The 23456-nt window shown below is 41.5% G+C and overlaps 1 protein-coding gene across 3 annotated transcripts in view; it reads left to right on the forward strand.

Annotated features, from left to right (window-relative positions):
* KAZN (kazrin, periplakin interacting protein) overlaps positions 1-23456 on the forward strand; it is a 294829-nt gene that overhangs the window by 91280 nt on the left and 180093 nt on the right. For all 3 annotated transcript variants that reach the window (XM_068240530.1, XM_068240528.1, XM_068240529.1), the window contains exon 2: positions 11832-11903. In XM_068240530.1, the coding sequence (XP_068096631.1) occupies positions 11832-11903 (72 nt within the window). The remainder of the gene's footprint in view (positions 1-11831; positions 11904-23456) is intronic.

Below are 23456 nucleotides of genomic sequence, written 5' to 3' on the forward strand. Positions count from 1 at the left end.
AGGAGTGGCTAGATTCCTCACAGAGATCCAGCTTAAAGGGAACCTGAACTGAGTAAAATTATTTAAAATAAACACGAGGCAACTTCAAATGAACATTACATAGTTACCTTGCTATCCGTTCCTCTCAGAAGCTCACCATTTTTTTCTGACAATGATCCCTTGTAGTTCTGACAACATTTGTCAGAACTGAAATATATCAGTTGCTGTCAGTTATAGCTGAGAGGACAACTGATGTGCCAAGTAATGTCCATGTTTTCCTATGGCTCAAGTGGGCAATGTTACAGTTTAACAGTGTTCTGACCAGGAAGCTGTTATGGGGTAATGGCCATTTTCAAAATGGAGGGCGGAGAATTCCATCGATCACAGTGGACAAACAGGACACAGAAGAGGAGAAAGAGATTGAGGAGTAGACTATGCGGGAGGTAAGTATGACTTGTGTATGTTTATTTTGACTTTTAATTTTCAGTTCAGGTTTTTTTTAAAAAGGGACCTTGTAGCATTTAGAGCTCTGCTGCAATGACTACACAACAGGTTTGTTTAGAGTTCTTCTAGGCATAGAAATGGTACACTACAGATTTCAGTGTGGCCAGGCTGCAATCATAGAGCTTTTGTCGCTTTATTTAATCAGAGTGTGTGTAAATAATCTGCTTGTGAAGGATGCTGAGCTTCATCTCTCCTGACAAGCTCAGGAGCACCCATATAGGGGGATTGACACTCAAGCCTAGGCAGTAAGTCTTCTGCATAGGTGAAATCAGTTTAGGGCTGGAGTCGAAGAAGGGGCACATCCTGCGGTGTGTCTCTGTTAGCTACTATAATGCTACTGCAAATCAATGGACCTGAATTCAAAACGCCTCTCTGCTCTAAAAGATACACAACAGCATAATAACCTTTGAAAAAAAAAAAATTTTCTTTGTTACAACTGATACAAATCCTGAAATAAAGGTGCGTACACACGCACTACCGCTGGCAACGACGGGTCTGCCGGACCATCCCGCTGGGCGGACGTTCAGCCGACAGTAGCACGTGTGTACGCACTGTCGGCGGACTGATGAGGCTGTTTCTGAATGTCCGCCCAGCGGAGGGTCCGGTGGACCTGTCGTTGCCGGCAGTAATGCATGTGTTCGCACCTTAAATCTGCACAGTTTCTGCTTCCTGTTTCATGGAAGCAGACCTATTGTTTACAGCCTGTGCTTTCAAATGGGCTTATGTGCCATAGGCAGTCACGTGACACAGGGGATAGATCAAATTACAACTAATTTATTAGACACAAATGAGGGGGAATTACACAGGCTAAACTCTTTACATACATACAGGGTGCATTTCTGTTATGTTTTCCTTGTGTCCTGTGCAACAGTTCAGGTCCACTTTAAGGTGCCCACTAATGATCCAATGTTACCTTACAATCAGATAATTGAGATCAGAAGGAAATGATCAGAAAGCATCAATCAGGTCCATAAATGGAATAAAAGTGATAACCAATTCGATCATTTCAGCTAGAATGGATCCAAAAATGGATTGCATTATTGGCACCATCAACAGAATCCAAATGATTGTAAGTTTGATTGGAAGATAAAGTTGCATTGTTAGTCGGCACCTTTAGAACGATTCTGCAAAAACTGGGCACAGGTCAGTGCACTTAATTGGTGGGAAAAAGAAGTTTGGCTTCATTTAATCTTGAAAAATCAATGTGAACTCTATTTCTTGTACAGGTAAACTTTGATACCGCTCATATGTGCTAAAACTTTGTGATGGGTCCTCTTTGAAAGGGCTTCTTTTTCTCTGTATGTGAACTACCATAAATGACAGCTGTCTGAGAGATGATTGTGCCCTGCACTAGCACTGGGACAAGCAGGCTGTGTTTTACACAACAGGGGACACATTTGTCGCCAGTCCCCCCAATCGATAACAATCTAGGTAAATAGGTGCTGAGAATAGATGATTTCATTCCCTAGAAGCTGCGCGAGGTTTTCCACTCTTCAGTCTGTTGCGTGGAGAGGAACAGACGTGTGTTCTGTAACATTTCCTGGAAAGATTCTGTTACTGAAAAGCTATCCAGTGTCTGTAAATATATTGCCCCAGGTACGTCACAACAAGGAAAGGGGCTGGTACTTGGCAACAAGGGGCAGTGGGGCACATTTAGCAAAACTGGAACAGAACTAGTGCAAAAACAGAGTCGAGGTTCAGATCAAGGATTTTGATTTTGCTCTGGTTGCCCTGAGCAACTACTGCACTTCTGCATCGGTTTTGCACCAGATTTGCTCTAATTCTCTTTTCACTGATTTTTTATTAGTATGTTTTTTTGTCTGTGGGCACTGTAGTCATCACAGCAGGGCTAAATGTTGGCTCTCTTAGGCAGGGAACACACTCATATCCGTGGCGACCCTGCCTTTCTACTGACTTCTTTTCATTTAAATGCACATCATCAATGGTCAGCTGATGTTAGCTGAACTGTCAGTATGGGGACTCCCATGCGGTGTGCAACATTATCCTGCTGGCAGTTTGTGTACTTTTTTTTTTTTTTCCCCCACATACCTGAAATTGCATTGCATGACGGAGTCATTGCCATGCGATTTTGGATGCAGTAAAACATGCATGCATTCAGTGAGTTTGTTCCTTGAAGGTCCATGATTTTTTTTATAAATTGGAGGTGGATTTATGCTGTTAGCAGACCTGAAGTGTGTGGAAAATGCTGCTTGCCTGCCTGTCATGCCAATCCTCTGCCTTTCATACTTTGAGTTGCTGGCTCAGAATAAGCTTCTAGTTGAGATACTCTGGCTGCATGATTTTGCTGCTGGTGTGTGTCTCAAATACCACTGAAGCCAAATCATCAGCATAATAGCCACCTGGTGACATTTTCCATTTACCTTTTACTAGTTTTCCTTTAATCTGTGATGTTAAAGTCTAGGTTTAGGTTTTGCCATTGGCACTTACAGGTTGCCATGGGTAACATGATTTTGCTGTCTCTTATGTCTCCTGGGACTGATCTCTCAGCAGTTTGCGGTCACGAGACTGAAACGCAGAGGTTTCTGACAATGTGTTATTTTGAAGCCTCATCTATATTCCGGTGGCGTTGGGCAGCAGAAGGAAGTGGTGGCAGAATAGATTGTCAGATATTCTGCATTTCAGCTGCATCTACATGTGATTTCTCTCGGAGCCAGCACCGAGGGCTCCAGTGCAGGAAGTCCCATCTCTTGGTGTGCTCTGGCAGACAATGGTTTGCTTCTGACAAACTGAGTATCTCTATGCTCTGTGAATTCAGACAGCTCTTCTGCAGCTACTGGCAGGAACAATGACAGAAATCTCTGCAGTTGCTTGTTTTCATTGCGGGTTTGTATCCAGGCTTCTCCATTGAGGCGTGAAGTTTGGGCATTTCCTAGTGACACAAAGTAGCTGTTTTAAATGAAGAATCGATGTAACAATAGTGATTTGTGGTCAGTGATCAGTGCTTTGTGTATGCAGAGTGCTGAGCTACAGGGACGACAAGCCTCTTAACTTGTGTCAGGGGCCTCTTTTGTGCTCATCTATCTTTGTACGTTTGCACTCTGAAAGGTCAGTCAACCCAAAAGTGTTGTTTCAGCCATAGGCGTAACCATGGTAATTAGCCAGAATGCAAACTTTCTTGATATGTATCCATACAACAACCTATTGTTTACTCTTTGCATTTTGAATTAAAACAAAATCAACTTTCCACATTGCTATTGCATTTTTTTTTTTTTTTTTGTAGTAATTCTTGAATAGTACTAGAAACACTGGTCTAGGATACTGTTGGAACCAACTTTTTTGACTTTCAAATGTATCCACACTAGGTACTTGTCTTCCCGTCTCCTTCCTGTCGCTGAGAGACTGTCTTCAATTCACTAAGGATTACCGCCTGCAGTAAAGCAGAAAACCGCTGATTTTACTGAACATTTTGTGAAATGTCAATTCACTTGGGGCTTGATTCACTTAAAGGGAAGGTCCAAGCAAAAAAAAAAAATGAGATTCACTTACCTGGGGCTTCTACCAGCCCCATGCAGCCATCCTGTGCCCTCGTAGTCACTCACTGCTGCTCCAGTCCCCCGCTGGCAGCTTTCTGACCTCGGAGGTCAGGGCCGAATTGCGTACATTTTTACACATTCCCGCTAGTGCAGGTACATTAACACATACATTTTTACGCGTTAGTGGTGAAACGCGTACATTTTTGTTCCTGCACTAGCTGGAATGCGTAAAAATGTATGCAATGTGGCCCTGACCTCCGAGGTCAGAAAGCTGCCAGCGGGGGACTGGAGCAGCAGTGAGTGATTACAAGGGCACAGGATGGCTACATGGGGCTGGTAGAAGCCCCAGGTAAGTGAATCTCATTTTTTTTTTTTGCTTGGACCTTCCCTTTAAGAACCTTAATATTAATGTGTGCCGATAGCTCACTTTAAGATTACCGACATTGATGCAATTTACGTATCGATGTAAATTGTGCAATGCGCTATATACTAGCACCACTTACGTTACTTGAGTAACATGCAACATAAGTGGTGCATGCATATATTGCATTACGCAATTTGTGTAAGTCGCTACATCAATTGCGTAAATGCCGGTAATCTCTACTCCTAGCAATTTCTCCTGCCCCCTGGAGCCTGTCCCATCTGATCTGACATCTCCTGTCCATACTTCCCCGTTCTGGCCCCTGTACTTCCCTCTCGTTTTAACCAAACTCTCCACTGGCACTTTCTCCTCCGACTTTTAAACAGGCTACTCACTGTACTACGCCTGCTCAAACAAAAACTCACTCGGACCCCACACAGACACACTCTCTCTCTCTCTCTCTCTCTCTCTCTCTCTCTCTCTCTCTCTCTCTCTCTCTCTCTCATTTAGACTTAATCAGTTGCTGTGCATTAGTGTGCGTTAGTATGTGTTGGTACGCGTTTAGTATGTGTTGGTGCACGTTGATACGCGGTTTTCCCATAGCAGTGCATTGGGAAGAAGATTTCAGTTAAAACGCGTTAAAGAGACTCCGTAACAAAAATTGCATCCTGTTTTTTATCATCCTACAAGTTTAAAAAGCTATTCTAATGTGTTCTGGCTTACTGCAGCACTTTATACTATCACTGTCTCTGTAATAAATCAATGTATCTTTCCCCTGTCAGACTTGTCAGCCTGTGTCTGGAAGGCTGCCAAGTTCTTCAGTGTTGTGGTTCTGCTATGATCTCCCCCTTCCAGGCCCCTCTATGCACACTGCCTGTGTGTCATTTAGGATTAGAGCAGCTTCTCTCTTCTCTCTTATCTTTTACAAGCTGGATAAATCGTCCTCTGAGCTGGCTGGGCTTTCACATACTGAGGAATTACAGACAAGGGCAAAGCTGTTTGCAGGAAGAAAAGAGCAGCCTGAAACTTCAGTGCATGAGAACAGGGGGAAAGAAACACACAAATGATCTCTTGAGATTCAAAAGGAAGGCTGTATACAGCCTGCTTGTGTATGGATGTATTTTCTATGTGTGGACATACTGTACAACAACCTACTTCCTGTTTTGGTGGCCATTTTGTTTGTTTATAAACAAACTTTTTAAAACTGTTTTTAACCACTTTTAATGCGGCGAGGAGCGGCGAAATTGTGTCAGAGGGTAATAGGAGATGTCCCCTAACGCACTGGTATGTTTACTTTTGTGCGATTTTTAACAATACAGATTCTCTTTAAGTGTGAAAGGTGCTATAGGGAAACATGTGGCCGCCGCTGCTTTTATCTTTGCCGGCGCCGCTTCTTCTATTCCCCTCCTCTCCGGCTCCGTAATTCACAGCAGCGCTCTTCACGGCGGTGCAGTAGAGAGAGAGCGGTTCCCATAGTAACGGCGGTACACATCGCCGCTACAGGAAGCCGCGCTCTCTACTGCTTCCTGCCTCATCACAGCAGCTGCCGTGAAGAGCGCTGCTGTGAATTACGGAGCTGGAGAGGAGGGGAATAGAAGCGGCGCCAGCTAAGGTAAAAGCCGTCGCGGCCGCAGGGGGGGGGGGAGGGGGGGCAGTCACTATACTAGCTATACTGGGCATTATACTAGCTATACTGGGGCACTACCTACCCATACTGGATACTATACTAGCCATACTGGGAACTATACTAGCTAGACTGGGGCACTTTACTAGCTATACTGGGCACTATACTAGCTGTACTGGGCATTTATACTAGCTATACTGGGGCACTACCTACCCATACTGGACACTATACTAGCCATACTGGGCACTATACTAGCTATACTGGGCACTTTACTAGCTATACTGGGACACACTAGGGGAATAAGGCGGCCAGCATTTCCTACCCCCGGCTTATATGGGGGTCAATAATTTTTTTTACTGTTTTTTTAGGTAAAAGTGTGTGTGTGTGTGTGGGGGGGGGGGGGGGTCCTGCTTATATGCAAGTATATACTGTAAGCGTAAAAGGGCCCTTAGTCTCCCTCCTCCCCTTTGCTTCTAAACTTCTGTACCGTCTAGTCCACCAACACATTACCCAATACCTTAGCACCAACTCCCTGTTCGACCCCCTACAATCCGGATTTCACTGTCCCACTCCATCTCTAAAATCGTTCCTTTAAGATCTTCTTCAATGACTCCTCCTCAACCTCCAACTCCTCTTGCTTGGGGTCCTCCAAGGCTCTGTTCTTGGTCCCTTGCCGTTCTCACTTTACACTACCCCCCTGGGCTTCAACTTCCACCTAGAGGTCCTTCTCAAAAAATTAGCATATTGTGGTAAAGTTCATTATTTTCTGTAATGTACTGATAAACATTAGACTTTCATATATTTTACATTCATTACACACAACTGAAGTAGTTCAAGCCTTTTATTGTTTTAATATTGATGATTTTGGCATACAGCTCATGAAAACCCCAAATTCCTATCTCAAAAAATTAGCATATCATGAAAAGGTTCTCTAAACGAGCTATTAACCTAATCATCTGAATCAACTAATTAACTCTATAAACACCTGCAAAAGATTCCTGAGGTTTTTAAAAACTCCCAGCCTGGTTCATTACTCAAAACCGCAATCATGGGTAAGACTGCTGACCTGACTGCTATCCAGGAGGCCATCATTGATACCCTCAAGCAAGAGGGTAAGACACAGAAAGAAATTTCTGAACAAATAGGCTGTTCCCATAGTGCTGTATCAAGGCACCTCAGTGGGAAGGAAAAAGTGTGGCAGAAAACGCTGCAAAATGAGAAGAGGTGACTGGACCCTGAGGAAGATTGTGGAGAAGGACCGATTCCAGACCTGGAGTAGAAACATCCAGAGCCACCGTGTACAGGCATGTGCAGGAAATGCGCTACAGGTGCCGTATTCCTCAGGTCAAGCCACTTTTGAACCAGAAACAGCGGCAGAAGCGCCTGACCTGGGCTACAGAGAAGCAGAACTGGACTGTTGCTCAGTGGTCCAAAGTACTTTTTTCAGATGAAAGCAACTTTTGCATGTCATTCGGAAATCAAGATGCCAGAGTCTGGAGGAAGACTGGGGAGAGGGAAATGCCAAAATGCCTGAAGTCCAGTGTCAAGTACCCACAGCCAGTGATGGTCTGGGGTGCCATGTCAGCTGCTGGTGTTGGTCCTCTGTGTTTTATCAAGGGCAGGGTCAATGCAGCTAGCTATCAGGAGATTTTGGAGCACTTCATGCTTCCATCTGCTGAAAAGCTTTATGGAGATGATTTCATTTTTCAGCACGACCTGACACCTGCTCACAGTGCCAAAACCACTGGTAAATGGTTTACTGACCATGGCATTACTGTGCTCAATTGGCCTGCCAACTCTCCTGACCTGAACCCCATATAGAATCTGTAGGATATTGTGAAGAGAAAGTTGAGAGACGCAAGACCCAACACTCTGGATGAGCTATCGAAGCATCCTGGGCCTCTATAACACCTGAGCAGTGCCACAGGCTGATTGCCTCCATGCCATGCCACGCCGCATTGAAGCAGTCATTTCTGCAAAAGGATTCCCGACCAAGTATTGAGTGCATAACTGAACATAATTATTTGAAGGTTGACGTTTTTGTTTTAAAAACACTTTTCTTTTATTGGTCGGGTGAAATATGCAATTTTTTTGAGAGTTTTCATGAGCTGTATGCCGAAATCATCAATATTAAAACCATAAAAGGCTTGAACTACTTCAGTTGTGTGTAATTAATGTAAAATATATGGTCTGAAAGTCTGTTTATCAGTACATTACAGAAAATAATGAACTTTATCGCAATATGCTAATTTTTTGTGAAGGACCTGTATATGCAGACAACACTCCTGCCTTTCAGTTATCTCATCCTAGAGGTTAGCCAGGTTCCTGAAGATAAACCTGGATAAAACCAAACTAAACCATTCAGAAAAATAACAAAGATGTTCATAAAAAAACCTATTTCTCTAATTTCACAATATTATTATATAGTACAGGTAATTAAAATGATTAATATACTAATGGTTTTGAGCTAATACAGGTTTTTTTTATACTAATACGATCTGTATCACATCTTTCATCTGTTTTCCATGCACTGCAATAATCCATCAAATACTGAAAGAAATACTGCATGGTTCCTGGCATGCTAATAGCGGTCTATGGGCCTGCTCATGCAGAAGGAATAAGAAATGGCAGTCGTTTAATAGAAAAATAAAAATGCATTGTGAAGCAATTCAGATCAGTGAGAACGTCCACAAAAGTAGATGGATTCATAAAAAAAGAAGAAAAAAAAAACAGTTTGCTACATTTCTGAGGCATTTAGCAGCATTTGGAAATGCCTGTGAACAAGGCTGAAATGCTTGGCATTTTTTGTTGGTGCCTGTGTGTGATCACGTTCTGACTAGAACTCTAGGGCCTGTTCAGAACAATGCCAGGCAGTTTAGGCTTGTTCACTCGTAGGATTTGGCAAGTAGTTTTTTTTATATGTGTCTGTTTACTCCTGTGGACCTCCCTGCTGTTCTGAAATGCTTCAGAATGTTTCACAATGCAGCATTTTTTATGCCTGGAATTTTATTGATCTATTTTCTTATTGCAGAAATGATTGAATGATGATGCACAAAGTAGTAATGGCTGCTATTAAAACATGGGTGTCAATTCATCAAAGGCTGTTTGATTAAAAAAAAAAGTTGGGACAATACCGCATTCAGTATTTTAGACTTTTTTTTTCTTTTGTTGCTAATTTATCAATATTTTCACAGGTCCGGTAGAAGTTTGGTAATTCACCAAAGCCCACTGACCAAAACCTGTTGGGTAACAGCAGAAGAGTGTGTATTATTGTCTCTGTTGTTACATGCTGTTCTGTGCAGTGACAGCATTACAATAGTAAGAGGCATCGCCGCATTCTGACATCCCTTTAGCATGTACATGTTTATTATACTCCCTCTGTTCACTCTAAATTTGTCCTTCCACACATTTTATTAATTGCCGCAGCTTTGATGAATTTGTCCAGGAGACATTACACATGCCATGCTTAGGTAATTTTCTTCCTAGTTCCTCCGCATCTTCAAACCGGAACATAAAAGGTTAAACAGCCGAAGGGCTCCAGGGGAAACCTGTTTAGTTCCGTTTACCTCTCTGCATGCTGCCTGGGGGTAGAAAAGCTTGTTTCTCCTGAGAATCCTGGGCAACCTATCAACATCCGATCAGCGGGACTTGCAGGAGACAGGGACCGTTTCGGTTGGCACTCTGCTTCTGTGACAGGAGAACTGCCGGGAATGATCCAACATGTTACTATGTTTTACCGCATGCCGTAACCTTCATGAATTGACATTTACTGACATTTGTTGAGGTGTTTACTGCACAAGTCTGTAATTTACCTCACTGCTTGGTAATTTCTGCTTGTCATGCTGTAACAGCCTTGATGAATTTATATTTTCCTAAGTGCTCGGTAAAGTAAGCTGTTTTCAGCATTACCAAATGCGGTAATGCTTGATAAATTGACGCCATGGTGGCAAATAGTTCAGCATGAAGAATACCCATACAACTTCCAGTTGTTATGGAGTAACCGAGCAAAACTCTGGAATTTTTTTTTTTAAAGCCTCTTGCATAAACCATAATAATGACTGTGGTAATTAACTTGACTTAAATGAGGGTGTTAGCTCTGTAATTTTTAATCTGTGTTATTATTATTTTTTTTAATTCACAATAAATGAAAGCGTGATAGGGAATTGCAGTTGTGGCCCTGTTCACTGTGGTTAGTTACGTTACAAAGTAAATCTGAATGTCAACTCTCTGCCCATACAGTTCTGTGGGCCTGTTCACAGTAACGGATCGCATTATTCTAACTCGCTGCATGCACATGTTGCATTAAAGTCTATGTCCAGTCTCCACTGCAGTTCACAGTCATTATAATGCACGAATTATGCAACTGACCACTATGAACCCAGCCTGTAAAGGAAGCCATTCTGCTGCACTGATACAGTGGCAGTAACAAAAGCAACATATACACAAATTATACTGAACTCTGCCAATGTGGCTGTACGAGGCTGCCTGGGCCAAAAATCCAGCCTGAGTGCAGGGAACACCTGAACTTTTTTTGACGACCGAGTGACCCGTGAGAGCATTGTTCTCCCTTCCTTATCTTGCCCAGCAAAAGCTGCTCCATGGTGTGCCATGTTGTCATTCCTCCTCCCCTTCAATAGCAATAGTATTGCAGGGCGACACGTTTGTACAGCGATCATGCCCCTACAGTGCCACCCACAGGATCGAGCTCGATCATGACAAGTGTTCTTAATGCTACATGTGTACAGGTAGGGGGAAAAGGGTGTGGTAACTGACAGGAAGGAGCATAGGGCAGTGCTCCTCCCCCCTGACTCTTGGGGAATTTGTTGCTCTCCAGACTATCTTTGGTAAACAGTTCTTTAACATAATTAAACCAATATAAAAGTGTGCAAGTGAGTAGTGAATACCTCCTAAAGCGCAAAAGGTGGATCAGCGCAACACCAGGCCGCCTCCGAATGGCCTCCATCAGAGATGCGCTGAGCCCCCCCAGGAACTACAAACGCACCTTGAACCCAAACAGAATACCTCCTAAAGACCAGCCAAAATTTGATTAACCGTGTACTTTATTGGGCATAAAACAACGCGTTTTGCAAGACTTCTGCTCACTTCCTCAGGTATAGTGCCAGTGGGCTGCTCTGATATCTTCCCATCACTGCAAATGAGGGTGCTGCTGACTAAAGGGGCCCATACACTCGATTTGTGGCCGATTTCGATTAATTAATCGGTCGATCGGTCAACCGATTTTCAATCGGCCAATCAATCGATTTTGATCGATCGGCCAGAAAATCGTCTGAGTGTATGGGCCCCTTTAGGAGGCCTGTCTATAATAGATGTGGGTTATTCTCTTGTACCTGCATTGACCATAGAGCGGCCCATAGGAGGTGAGAATCCTCCTCTGACGTCACAGGTAACACTTAAACAAAAACTCTTTTCAGTGGCAGTGGAGTGTTAGAAGTTCTATGATCTTGTTGTCTGTGTCACATTTCTGTCACTTCCTGTATTGTAATATTGTCTCCAAGAGCTGGAAATGGGGACATAGACTTCAGTAATAAACTGGAAAAGGTTCTAATCCACAGTAAGTTTGAAGGTAAAATCAGTTTTTGTTGGAGATATACTTTCTTTTTGTCCATCCTGCATAGAGAGTGAACACACATCCCCAGGTGATATGAGGAGCATGCATAGTTGTACAGGATTTCTTTTTGTGAGTAAGCTCTTGCCTTTACAGGTCTGTGGGTAGCCTTGTAGTTTTACGTGTGCCACTTTACTTCTCTACACTGGAGACGTCTGTTTGTTCATAAGCATGCTGTTGTTAGTGAGCTTTCACTGTTTCTTATTTATATTTTACTTATTTATTTGTTTGCTTCCCCTCTAGGGCTGGAATATGGCAACATGAAGCTGAGCAGATCGGGTACGCTGCAAAGTCAAGAAAAGTACACAAATGGCTGTAAGTAATATCCAAATGATCCTTTTCTAGTTTTTGTTTACAAAGGTCTTGGTTTGGTTCTCTAGTTTTCAGATACTTCTGTGTAGAACTTCATTCATCAATTGTGGTAGCATGAGTAGGATCTCTGCGTTCATATGATATAAAAACATTAAGCAATAGTGTTTAAAGTGGATCCGAGATAAACTTTCTCATTGCATAATTGTGTTCCTTTCATATAGTTTATAGGGCATTCCTCAAGCCAAATACTTTTTTTGTTTTGTTTTAATACTGATTCCCTATAAACTAAACAAGCCTCGCCCACAACTTTTCAGAGAGCCTTGGCACTCAGTCCCAGGTAGCAAGGGCTTATGGGAGCTCAATTTTGGGCAGGAGGAGGAGACTGTTACTAGCCATTGATTTCAGAGGCAGAGGGGAGGAGGAGAGGGGACTGAAGCTGATAGCATTTCCAACCCTAAGGCCTGTGACAATGTGACAAGCAGAACATGGCCGCCCTCATTGTATCACAGCAATAAATAATCAAACTTTTAAAGCTGTTTGCACCTAGCTATGCTGTATAAACTATCTAAACTTTAGATAAGATATATAGACAAGTTACTTGTTATAGTTAGTTTTTCTTCTCGGATCTGCTTTAACTAATTGTTGTGCATGTTTATATAGAAATGCTGTGGTTTATCGGTATTGTTTAAAAGGAAATAAATATGACACCAACCGTATGCCTGTCATTTAAGGTACACTACAGTATACCTGTAATAAGTTACATGTGTATACAGATATGGGTGACAATGAAGACTTGCCTACTGTCAGTTTTCTGCTATTTTGTGGGTCTGTAGGCTTTCCAATTCATGTTATCTGTCTCTTATTGGTATTTGGAAGTGCAGGAAGCTGATCTTCTGGAATTGCTTCCCCATTGTATGTAATGCTGGCCTAATAGATTTCTGTTGCAATTGTTTGGTGGTTTTAAATTAGAAGAACAATTGCATCTATTCATATTCTGGAAAATTATGTCAATCGTTTTATATCAAATGCTTTCAGATAATTTGGATTTAATAGTTTTCTTTTAAAATGCTCATACTAAGCAAATTAATTTTCGAAAAGAAGAAAGGTGGCTGGTTTGTACTGGCAACACATACAAATACTTCACAGATGCGGACCCAAGGATGCAGTTTTCTGTCTCTTTCCCTAGAAGAGCCATACTAGGATAACTGAAGACTGGTACCCACTAATCCTTTCACCAACATCACAGGGCTACAGATGGCCAATGGCAACAGTATGCGGAAAGGGCAGACACAGCCTATGTTTATGGCTTACTTCAAACACATTAAAGTGACGATTTTATAGCAAAGGAAAAAAAAATGCTGGAGCAATCATAACATACCAACTTGTTATTACATTATTATTAGTTTAAAAATTTTCTAGAATATTACACAGCACTGTACAAAAGATATTGGAGACATTACAACATTAAACATTTAATATTCTCACCTATGCGTTGCTGCACAGGAATTAAATACAAATTCACTGTAACACTTAGGGCTTGTTTCCACTAGGGGATTCACATTGATTCCCTGCCCGTGAATCCAGAAGCAGAATAATGGCTAGAGGGATTCAGATACGTACTCAGATCAGCACAAATGCATCCTTCTCAGAGACAGATGCCAGCACAAGTGGAATTGTCAGTAATGGTGCCCATACATGGTACAATAAAAATGTTCAATTTTCCTGTTTATTCGACAAAAATTATCGAGTCGAAAGTGTTTTTTTTTTCTACTACCGTACAGCTATGCAATTTTTTCTTCTAATCGAATAATGGAATGAAATTAATCAAAAAAAGAAAAAAATAGTACCATGGATGGGCACCATAACTGTCATATGAATAACCGCAATCAGCTCCACTGAATGTTTTCAGCCAGTTGCTGTAGTATTACTCCTCCTGTTCTCTGTAGGGTTCTGCTGGGCAGGCTGAAGATAATAGTTTGATTGTTATTTGTAAAACCTGACTATTACCTAACATCTGCACACAGCTTTACCGATCCGGTGCCTCTTTCGTGCAAATGCAATACCGCTTAAAACCACTTTACACACTGGACTGTAGCTGGTCATGCACAGCCCAGGTTATTTATTATCCCAACAAACACTTTTGTCTACACACCTTTGATACCTTTGATGGATTTCGCCCATTGGGGACTGGGACCCCGATCCCCCTGGGTTACAGCTGTGTAGCTGATGACATGCTGTGTTGGTTGGTTGGGGGGGGGTCCGTTTATCAGTGGTTCATCAAAAACGAGACATTAAAAGGTAGTTCCCTTCTCTGTCATAGGGAACTTTGCACTCAGTAGTGGTAGATGGTCGGTGACGTAGTGGTTAGCTCTCTCGCCTTGCAGCGCTGGGTCCCTGGTTCAAATCCCAGCCAGGGCACTATCTGCAAAGAGTTTGTATGTTCTCTCCGTGTCTGTGTGGGTTTCCTCCGGGCACTCCGGTTTCCTCCCACATTCCAAAAGCATATGGATAAGTTAATTGGCTCCCCCTAAAAAAAAAAAATTGGCCCTAGACTACAGTACGTACGCTACATAATATAGACATATGGCAATGGTAGCGATTAGATTGTGAGCTCCTTTGAGGGACAGTTAGTGACTATATATATATATATATATATATATATATATATATATATATATATATATATATATATATATATACTGTACAGCGCTGCGTAATATGTCGGCGCTATATAAATACTAAATAATAATAATAATAATAGTCAGTATGATTCCAGTTTCAATGCAAATATACTGAAAATCGTATGCAGCTTGGAATTGGCCATTTAAATTCAGCAGGAAAGGCAATTGATTGGCCAGTTCCAAGCTACACATAATTAACAATTTCCAGGTACGCGGGAATTATCAATACAAGGACCATGTCCATCGATCTCTCATAAGACAAGACAGAAGGAAAAGGAAAAGTACCTGTCAGCGCCTAGTCTGGGTAATGGAATTATCAAAATGGATGTTTTTTTTTGGTTGCAATTTATGTATGATGGTAATGGGCGTTCTAAAACTATTATACACCGAACCAAAAACTTTTATTTTGATTGCAAGGGAGATTTAGAACTTTTCTTTGATGCCCATGCTGCCTAAAACTTGTAACTTCTCATATTCTGTACCCCATAGAGCCACATTAATGCATGTCATGCACTGATGAGGACCAGTCAGTCTGAAACAGTCTGTTTGCATGTTGGATTACTGTGGCCCTGTACAATTAAGCTTACACATCATAGCATTCCAGCGGTTCTGGAGGTCTGTTTAACTATCAGGGACATCAAAGGGATGATTTGCATATTCAGAAGTGATTCATTGTGAGGGACATCATAAGCTCACTCCAACCTGAATAATCGCAAATAGATCGCATGGATGGCGTCTATAGGCATTTCTTTGCTTTCTCGCCTTTGAAAAGGCCGCTAGTGCGGCGAAACATGTCAGGCATCGCTGACAGCCACCTCACCCTGCTGGGCACGCCATAAGAACCTCCACTGGATCATACCTACTCATTCATCCATATGGCAGCAGTATATAAGGACTGGTAACTATGCGACCCTTTATGGCTATGCATTACATCTGTATTGCTTGGACCTGCTTTGCCTAAATTGCATGGACAGACTCACCTTGCATGGACCGGTCGTGCATGGCTTTGCTTTGCCTTGCTATATTCACATCATTGCTGCCTATTAATCACTGCCCGTCCCTGCGATTGGGGGACTTACAGCTTACATCAGCATATGGAGGATTTAACCACCTGTTTTTTCTGGTTATATGAAAGATGCTGTTGGCAACAGATGGTTGCAATAAGGAACTCTGCTTTATTATTTCACCATTCCTGCATGATATGATGAACTGATATTACGTCTCATTTGGCAAATACACGATTGGAGATCTTGGATCCATGCTTTATATTAGATCACCAGTTGCTTGTTTAAGATCACTACAGGCCCTGTGACTTCATGCTTAAGCTTTTGGCAGTACATCAGTCTATATATGTCGCATGGTTTTGTTGTTCAGCCATCACATTGAACTGCCTTTAATCATCCAATGAGTTTTTTGGGGACTGCAACCCCTTATTGATCCAGTGGAGAATATACACCCAGTTCTGGGGAGGTTTAATGTTTTAGGATGTGCTAGGGGGGTTTATGGATCACTGTACAGTCTTTATATGTTTTTCTACTAATTTGTAATAAAGTTTATATTAATTTTTCATGCACCCAAGAGCCAATTCTCTTCTTTATGGTCTCATTATATATTCTTGTTGGCACGGTGCATGAGAAATTTTCATTTATTATCCTTTTTATGTAAAAGATTCATCATCCAGATTCATTAATTCATCCGCTTGCTCACTGATCCTTACACCGAGTCGTTTATTCAAATAATCGCAAATACCTTCTGTTTTAACAAGGCAAATCTCCATTTTGCATAGCGTTTTAGTAATAGGGCTTTTTGGTTCTTTTTAGCCCCTTACACACTCTTAGGAGTTCTGGTTCATTATGAGCTTGCTGGGCAAGCTGTAACTCTGTAAAGCTAACCTCATATCCTTCTCTGGGACACAGGCGCCATTGAATTTTGACAAATTGTATGTCATTCCTGCACATCTTACTTTCCTTTCACACTAAATACATTGCATTGCGCATCCTGAAAAATAGGGCCGCAACGGTGATGTAAAGGTGCATCGCAGCCTACTGCTGCAATGTGACCTGTACAGTGCAGCATACAGTCCATTTGCTGTGCATTATCCCTTTGGAAATTGTTGCACCGCAAAAGTAACCGGTAAAAGCCCCCATTGAAATGTAGTTGCATTGCATTATGATGCGATTATGTTTGCTGTGCCACAACACAATGGAGATCATGAGAAAGGAGCCTTAATGTGCGTGTCCTCATGCAAAGATTTAAGGTGGCCACACACGATACAATACAATGATCTGAATTAACGGCAATTTGATAAAAAAGTATCGGCGTTGCCGAAAAATCGAAAGCTCTTTTTTTTTTTTTTTATTCGGGCAAGAAATCTGATCGTGTCTATCGTGAATGGTAGATTTTTCTGTTCATTTTTTATGAAAATTGAATGGTGTGTGTGTGTGGTAGATTGTCAATTTATTAATGTATACAACTAAGCAGTTTTCTCAGTTTCCAATTATTTTTATCATAATTGAGGAAAAATTGAACATACCATATGAAATGTAACGATCAGTCAGAAGGAATTTATTGCTATTCTCGAATTGAACAGATATTCAAAAAAATGTATGGCGTGTGGCCACCTTTAATCTCACTTCCAGAGACTACTATGACTTGAGTAGAAAGGAAGCGGTGAAACTGGCTGGGTATGCCTGCAGTTTTTGCTACCATCTTTCTAGTGATTAGTGTTACTTGTACTTAACGAATGGAGAAGATGTGTTCAGTTTGAAGGGGTGATAAAAGTCCTCGATTTGCAGGTCACATCACTAAAAAATCTTGTGCATTTCTTTATTTTTTCCTACAGAGAATTTGGCCTTATCTGAAGTGTCAGATAACTCCATTACTATCAGTAGAAAGGAAATCGGATTTCCTTCCTTTTAAGAACAGGTCAAGTCACTTATAGTAATGGCCAATAAGATGACAAATGATGCAGAATTATGCAATTTTATGCAAATGTATGCAGTTTGAAACTAGACCAATAGAATCCCACCTGAGCTTCATTTAGTTAGTGCATAGGTTCATTAACGTGCATGAATACATTAGCATCATTTGCATGTCATGGACCATCCGTAATTACTATTAACAGTAGTTGGCTGAGCAGCCGGTGTCGCCTGCAACAGGAATTTACTGATGTCTTTTTTTCTAGATAAAGGTCTGCTTTCAGATCACTTACAGACTTTGCTGTTTTATGTGGCTTACCATGTGCATTTACTGTGAACTATTCCTGCTTTGTGACGTGGCTCTGTAGTTGGCAGCTTTTGTGATGTAATGACACTCTAACCAGAAGAGAACCTACAAACGTTTACAAATGTCTTTGTACAAGCCTGGCTTAATGGCATCATTTAGTGCTTTCTGACTTAATGCTCTTAGCCAATGAAGTCTGTACATTAACCCTTCTCCTCTGTAATTGCAAGTGGGGAAAAAAATGCATTACGTTACTGTCATTTTGATGGTAAAAGCTTTAAATTGCATTCCTCTCTGGCACATGTTCTCAACCAACATCTGCAATAGCCAACGTTGTTCTGTAGAACCCCCCACCTCCCCCGCTACAAGTCGCCCAAGCAGGGTAAATCAAGCAGAAGAGGCTTATTGTGCTATGACTCCACCCCCCTACCACCTGCTAACTCCTATTCATGTTTGAGTGTGTGCCTTCCAGGGTATTATGTGCAAACACATTAACCTGTGCTACCATTTACCATGTACTATACATCCTCACAGCCCAACGGCAATCCCCACTGCTTCACACATCCTGGTCCTTGTTTGTGTAAAGAAATGTTCTAATTTTCCTGTTGGCTATAAATATTTTATTTTTTAGGTAATGAATTTTGAATTTGTTTTCTTTGCAGTGTGCAATGTTTTAGAGGTTTTTTTCTTTATCCGTTTAGCTCATTTTTACTCAAGTACTTTTTTTCTTTTTCTTCTAAGTATGTTTTCCTTTTAAGACTGCTGCCTTGCTGATATATTTTACATTTCGTTGGAGTGATGAAGCTTGAAATTATACAAGCTGTGTGGTCAATTCGGCCGTCTCCCAGGGTGGATTTCACGGGCAGATGCCATTTTAATTCTGGCCAGATTAAGCACACCACGGCCAATGTTACAGAGGATTAGATCGAGAGAACAAACGTTTGCTAAAAGGGCAAATGAGACCTGATAAATTATGCATCATCATGGACAACGAGTTCATTTGTTGGGACGTAGGAGAAATGCTGGTTAGCTAGTGGTGACCTGGAAGTTACTGAAGAGCCTGTCACGTTTTCAGCCGTGTTAAAGAAAACTGAGACTAGATTAAGGGACTTGTTTGAAAATGGGAAGATTGGTTGAGCCTGATAGATTCCTCACCATATAATTTCAGTGCACCATAGAGAGCTGATTTATTGGCACACTCGTTGCTGATAGGTAAGTATTTCTACTTTCAAGAGTTAGAGGAACTTTATTGTATGTAACTTAAAGCGGAATATAACCCTGCATTTTAAATTTTCTCTAAAATATTATTTACAGCATATTATATGCAAAAAGCATTTTTTACTAGACTCAGTGAGAGAGAGTGAGTCACATTCAACACTTAGATACATTTATGTAAACAAAGTGTATCTATTTCAGCTTTGGATGCGTCTGCAGAAATCTACAGGAACTTTAAAGCCCTGTGTAACCCTTCCAATGCTGGTCTAGTAAAAAAAAAAATGCTGGTTGCATATAATATACTGTAAATAATGTTTTAGAGCAAAGTTGAAATGCAGGGTTATATTCCGCTTTAAAGCGGACTAAGGAGGACTCAGAACTTCCTCTCTGCTCTAAGAGGTACGCAACAGTATGATAATCTTTAAAGAAAAACATTTTTTTTGTTACAGCTGATACACGTCCTTTTCTGAATGTAGGAAAACGTACCCTCTGAATGTTTTGAATGTTTTGAAGGAAGCATCAGTGAGATGTTGTTACGCCCCTAATCATGACCTGCAGTTATTTTGGGTGACAGAATAACCGGAGGTCCGGGTAGGATTTGACCGGGTAGATCTGCTGCTTTATTTAATGTTCAGATTAATGTAGGGATATTGGATAATCTTTGAGAAAAATACTTGGCTGCGCTCCGGATCATGTGATATCACTAGATATTACCTACCAAGATGCATGCTGGGAAGTTTGCAGAACCGCAACCAGCCTCAAACAGTTTGTGTAACTCCTTTTGAAATATTTTGGCAGGTGAATCAATTCACATATCCATATTTCTACTGCCCAGCTGGCTGTTAAGCTGGAGTTCTGCTTTATACAATCCTGGATTTTGAAGGTCTCCCAATGAAACATTTATATTTGTGTGACCTTTGGCTTGCCTTGTGAGACACGCAGTGCCCTTTTCCCCACTGCACAGAGAAGCTGAGTTTGACAGGGGGGTTTGGGAGCTGCTAGTGCTTTGCATTTTTTCCTGTGAACTTTGGAAACAGAACGGTGTGAGCTGAAATGTGAGTCTGCCTTTAGGGGGTCTGTCTGAGCAGCCATCTCTCTCTAGCTGCTCAGTGACTCCAGAACAGTGTGGTTGCCATTTCAGCTGATATCAGCAGGCATTTAAATAATAATCTTCGGCCAGGGCTCAGATTTGCCTGGACAGAGAACATTCATCAGCAGTATTTTTTTTTTCTTTCCAGCGATGCAAGTACTTCTGCAGCTCTGGCAAATTAAAGACGAGACTGCAATGTTAAAGAAGGGGCATCAAACCTGATCTCTCTTTCGGAGAATTAATTAGCTTGTTTTTTGTTGCTCCTTCTCTTATCTCTGATGTCTGGATAGAAGGGTCTGCACCCGGATGGATGTACGTTAGGCAAGCCGTCAGATCGTGCGCTGGTTGAACAACTAGGGCTATTGTTCTGTATTAAAAGTATTGGCATAGCTTAGACATCCAAAGCAAATATCTCATTATCATTGCTCTGGAGAGGTTATTAGGGATGGCCTGAAGTCATTTTCAATTTGTGTTACCGGTACTTCTTTTTTTCCTCTGCAGCTTATGGAGTTGAGCAAGCTGTGTAAGGGGGTGAGAGGATAAAGTTAATATTGGGACTGAAAAGCTTCATTTTCATAAAAGTTGTGCAGTACTTCACTCTGTGGTAAATATATAGCTTAAAGTCCACCTGTAGGCAAGTTGAGAGGATAATATAGTAATTAAAGTGCCCCAGTGATACCAGTAAAATTAGGCTTCTGTAGCTAAAAATCCTGTTTTTAAAAGTTGGTCCCATGACCTCAGGCAGCTGAACTGAAGTGTTAATGGCAGGTTCTGTGGATCATCATGCTGCTCAGATATGAAATGGTGGAATTCAGACTGAACTCTCTGAGAATGTTACAGCCTACATGAGTAGAAATCTACACTGCAGGAAGTGGCTGATAAAGCCAAGTGCTTTCAGGTCTTGAGTGGATGGCAATGCATTTACACCATGTTTGGTTTTAGCCAGCCACACCTAGACTGAATTCAAAACCGTTTAATAACGGTCTCCAAATGCAGAAAAATAGGACAGGCAGAATAAGGAAAACTGCCACTCAAACCTTATGTTACTTTCAACAACCCAGGTTACTGCTGCTTCATAAGGTTTCATTGAAAATTCAAACCCTACCGCATGTTCTGGACTTGTGTGTTGGTTCATAATTTTTGGGAGGAGAGAGTTAACGTCATCAATGCTATTTTGTCCTAAAACTGTTCACTTTCACCAGAGTTGCTCTGTTGGGCCTGCTGGATGGTACCCCCTCTTGTAACGCTCAATATCGAATATGCATACTTTGCTATTATGTTCATAAAGAGATTCTTAGGTTTTGGAGAAATTACAGGATGCCCTCTGTCAATTTCTGGAAGTCAAATGTCATAATTGTCCCAATAAATTTGAAAGGCTATGGTCTCCTTGGCTTAATAATAGAGACAAACATGACAGGCCTTGATTGAGAATTTTTGGTTTGGGAAGATGTCTCATTTTTGTTGTTGCTTGAAGATGCACTGTTGCACTAGTGAAAACACAGCACCGCGATTTACATGTTAATCATGCTACTATTGCTATCCTCAAAAGACTAGTGATCCGATTGAATTGGATCACAGCTAGTGGAAAAGGGCCATTGGAGTCTTCAAGTGAACCTGGGGTGATGAGTGGGAGTGACATCATGCAGCAGGCCAGATAAGTGGAGAGAAGCTGAGGGGGTTGGATGGGGACTGCTTTACAAAGGTTGGATTCTTGGTAGATGCCGTCGTTATTGTCCACCTCAGCCTAGGTTCATCTAACGTGTACGGGGCTTAAAGGCCTGTACACACAGCTGACTATAGCGGCTGATAATTACTGCCTCAACCAATAGGCGAGTGTACAGCAGCCCACAAGCGATCGCCTCACCCCCCAGGATAGCTGATCGCATTTTCTGTACCACTCCCCAACCTGCCGTGTGATGTCACGCACGCACCTCTGTCATCCCACGCCTCCCCCCCCCCCCCCCCCACATAGCAACAGAACGCATCCTCAGCTACAACATGTCTGTACAGGCCAGCCAGCGATGTCTAACTAGAAGACTGGCCCTAATCCTCAACTGGTGACAGATGCGTACACACAATGGCTGTGCAGAGAATCCGTACAGTCTTGTACTTTACACAGCTATTCAAATAGAGGGGGCAGTGACTGTCAAAGGAATGACCACTGAAACCTTAGGTGTGAAATTTTGAACTGTGATTTAAAAATAAAAATGGGTCTTTAATTGTTACAGTGACTGTACTGTGTACTGGGCTGCTTTCTTTATTTGACGTTTGTTCTCTTTTAAAGGATGTCTATCATTTGTAAACCTTGTACTTGACAGGAGTTTGTAAAAGCCAGCTCTTATGAGTAAAGCAATTTTGTTGCATTGTTGATTTTACTTCCCATAGGAAGTAATTACCTGACTGTTTGCCCAAGGTGAAGTCCAACCCTAACTGCGCAGCATGTCTGCAGAGTGACAACTCTTTCACCCTCCATGTGTTTTCTGCTATCTTTGCGCCTGCCTGTGTTTTCAAAAACGATTTTACTATAGTTTTCCTGCTGTTGCATTGGGTTTTGGAGTGGGTTGCATGCAAATATTGAACATTGCATGCAGGAATGCATGCATAGTAAGCACAAACATGCACATAGGTGTACAGAGGGAAAAAAATGCATTTTTAGCACTAAAGGTGGCCACACACCATACATTTTTTTAAAATATCTGTTCAATTCAGGAATAGCAATCAATTTTTCTGACTGATTGTAACAGTTTCAAAATCTGACCAATGTACCACACACCTATGTTAAAATTTTCCCCAATCATGAATAAAATAATTGAAAGCTCAGAAAAAAATTGATTGGAACCATACAGTACATCAAGTAATTGACAATCCATCACATACCATACAATTCTTGATAAAGTTGGTCTGAAATTTCCAGCATGTCCAATATCCAAAAGTCAAAATAAACGGGAAAATCGATTGGATTAATCAATCAAAAACAAAGAAAAGCTCTTGATTTTTTGGGACAACTGATCAAAATTATTAATTTGGTGAAAAATTGGATGTTTTAATTGTATAGTGTATGGCCACCTTAATTCAGTTGAAAGCTGCTTACTGTGCTCTGGAGGGAGGTGGGTGAAGGAGCCCCCTGTTTCCTTCCTTGCCACAGTGACTGACTGAAGAAACTCCAGCGTGGCCGATTGCTTTTTCACTAGATTGGGTTAGCTGAGATTGGCTAATTGCCTCAGATTTCTTCTGCAACTGCTGCAGTTGCCTACACAGAGTACCTGGTTTTCAAGCACAATATCAGAAAAAAAAAACAGGGTAGTTTCACTTACGGTACCAGATCTGTGATTGACAAGTAATTAAACC

The sequence above is a fragment of the Hyperolius riggenbachi genome, chromosome 6, assembly GCF_040937935.1.
Source record: "Hyperolius riggenbachi isolate aHypRig1 chromosome 6, aHypRig1.pri, whole genome shotgun sequence".
Taxonomy (NCBI): Eukaryota; Metazoa; Chordata; class Amphibia; order Anura; family Hyperoliidae; genus Hyperolius; species Hyperolius riggenbachi.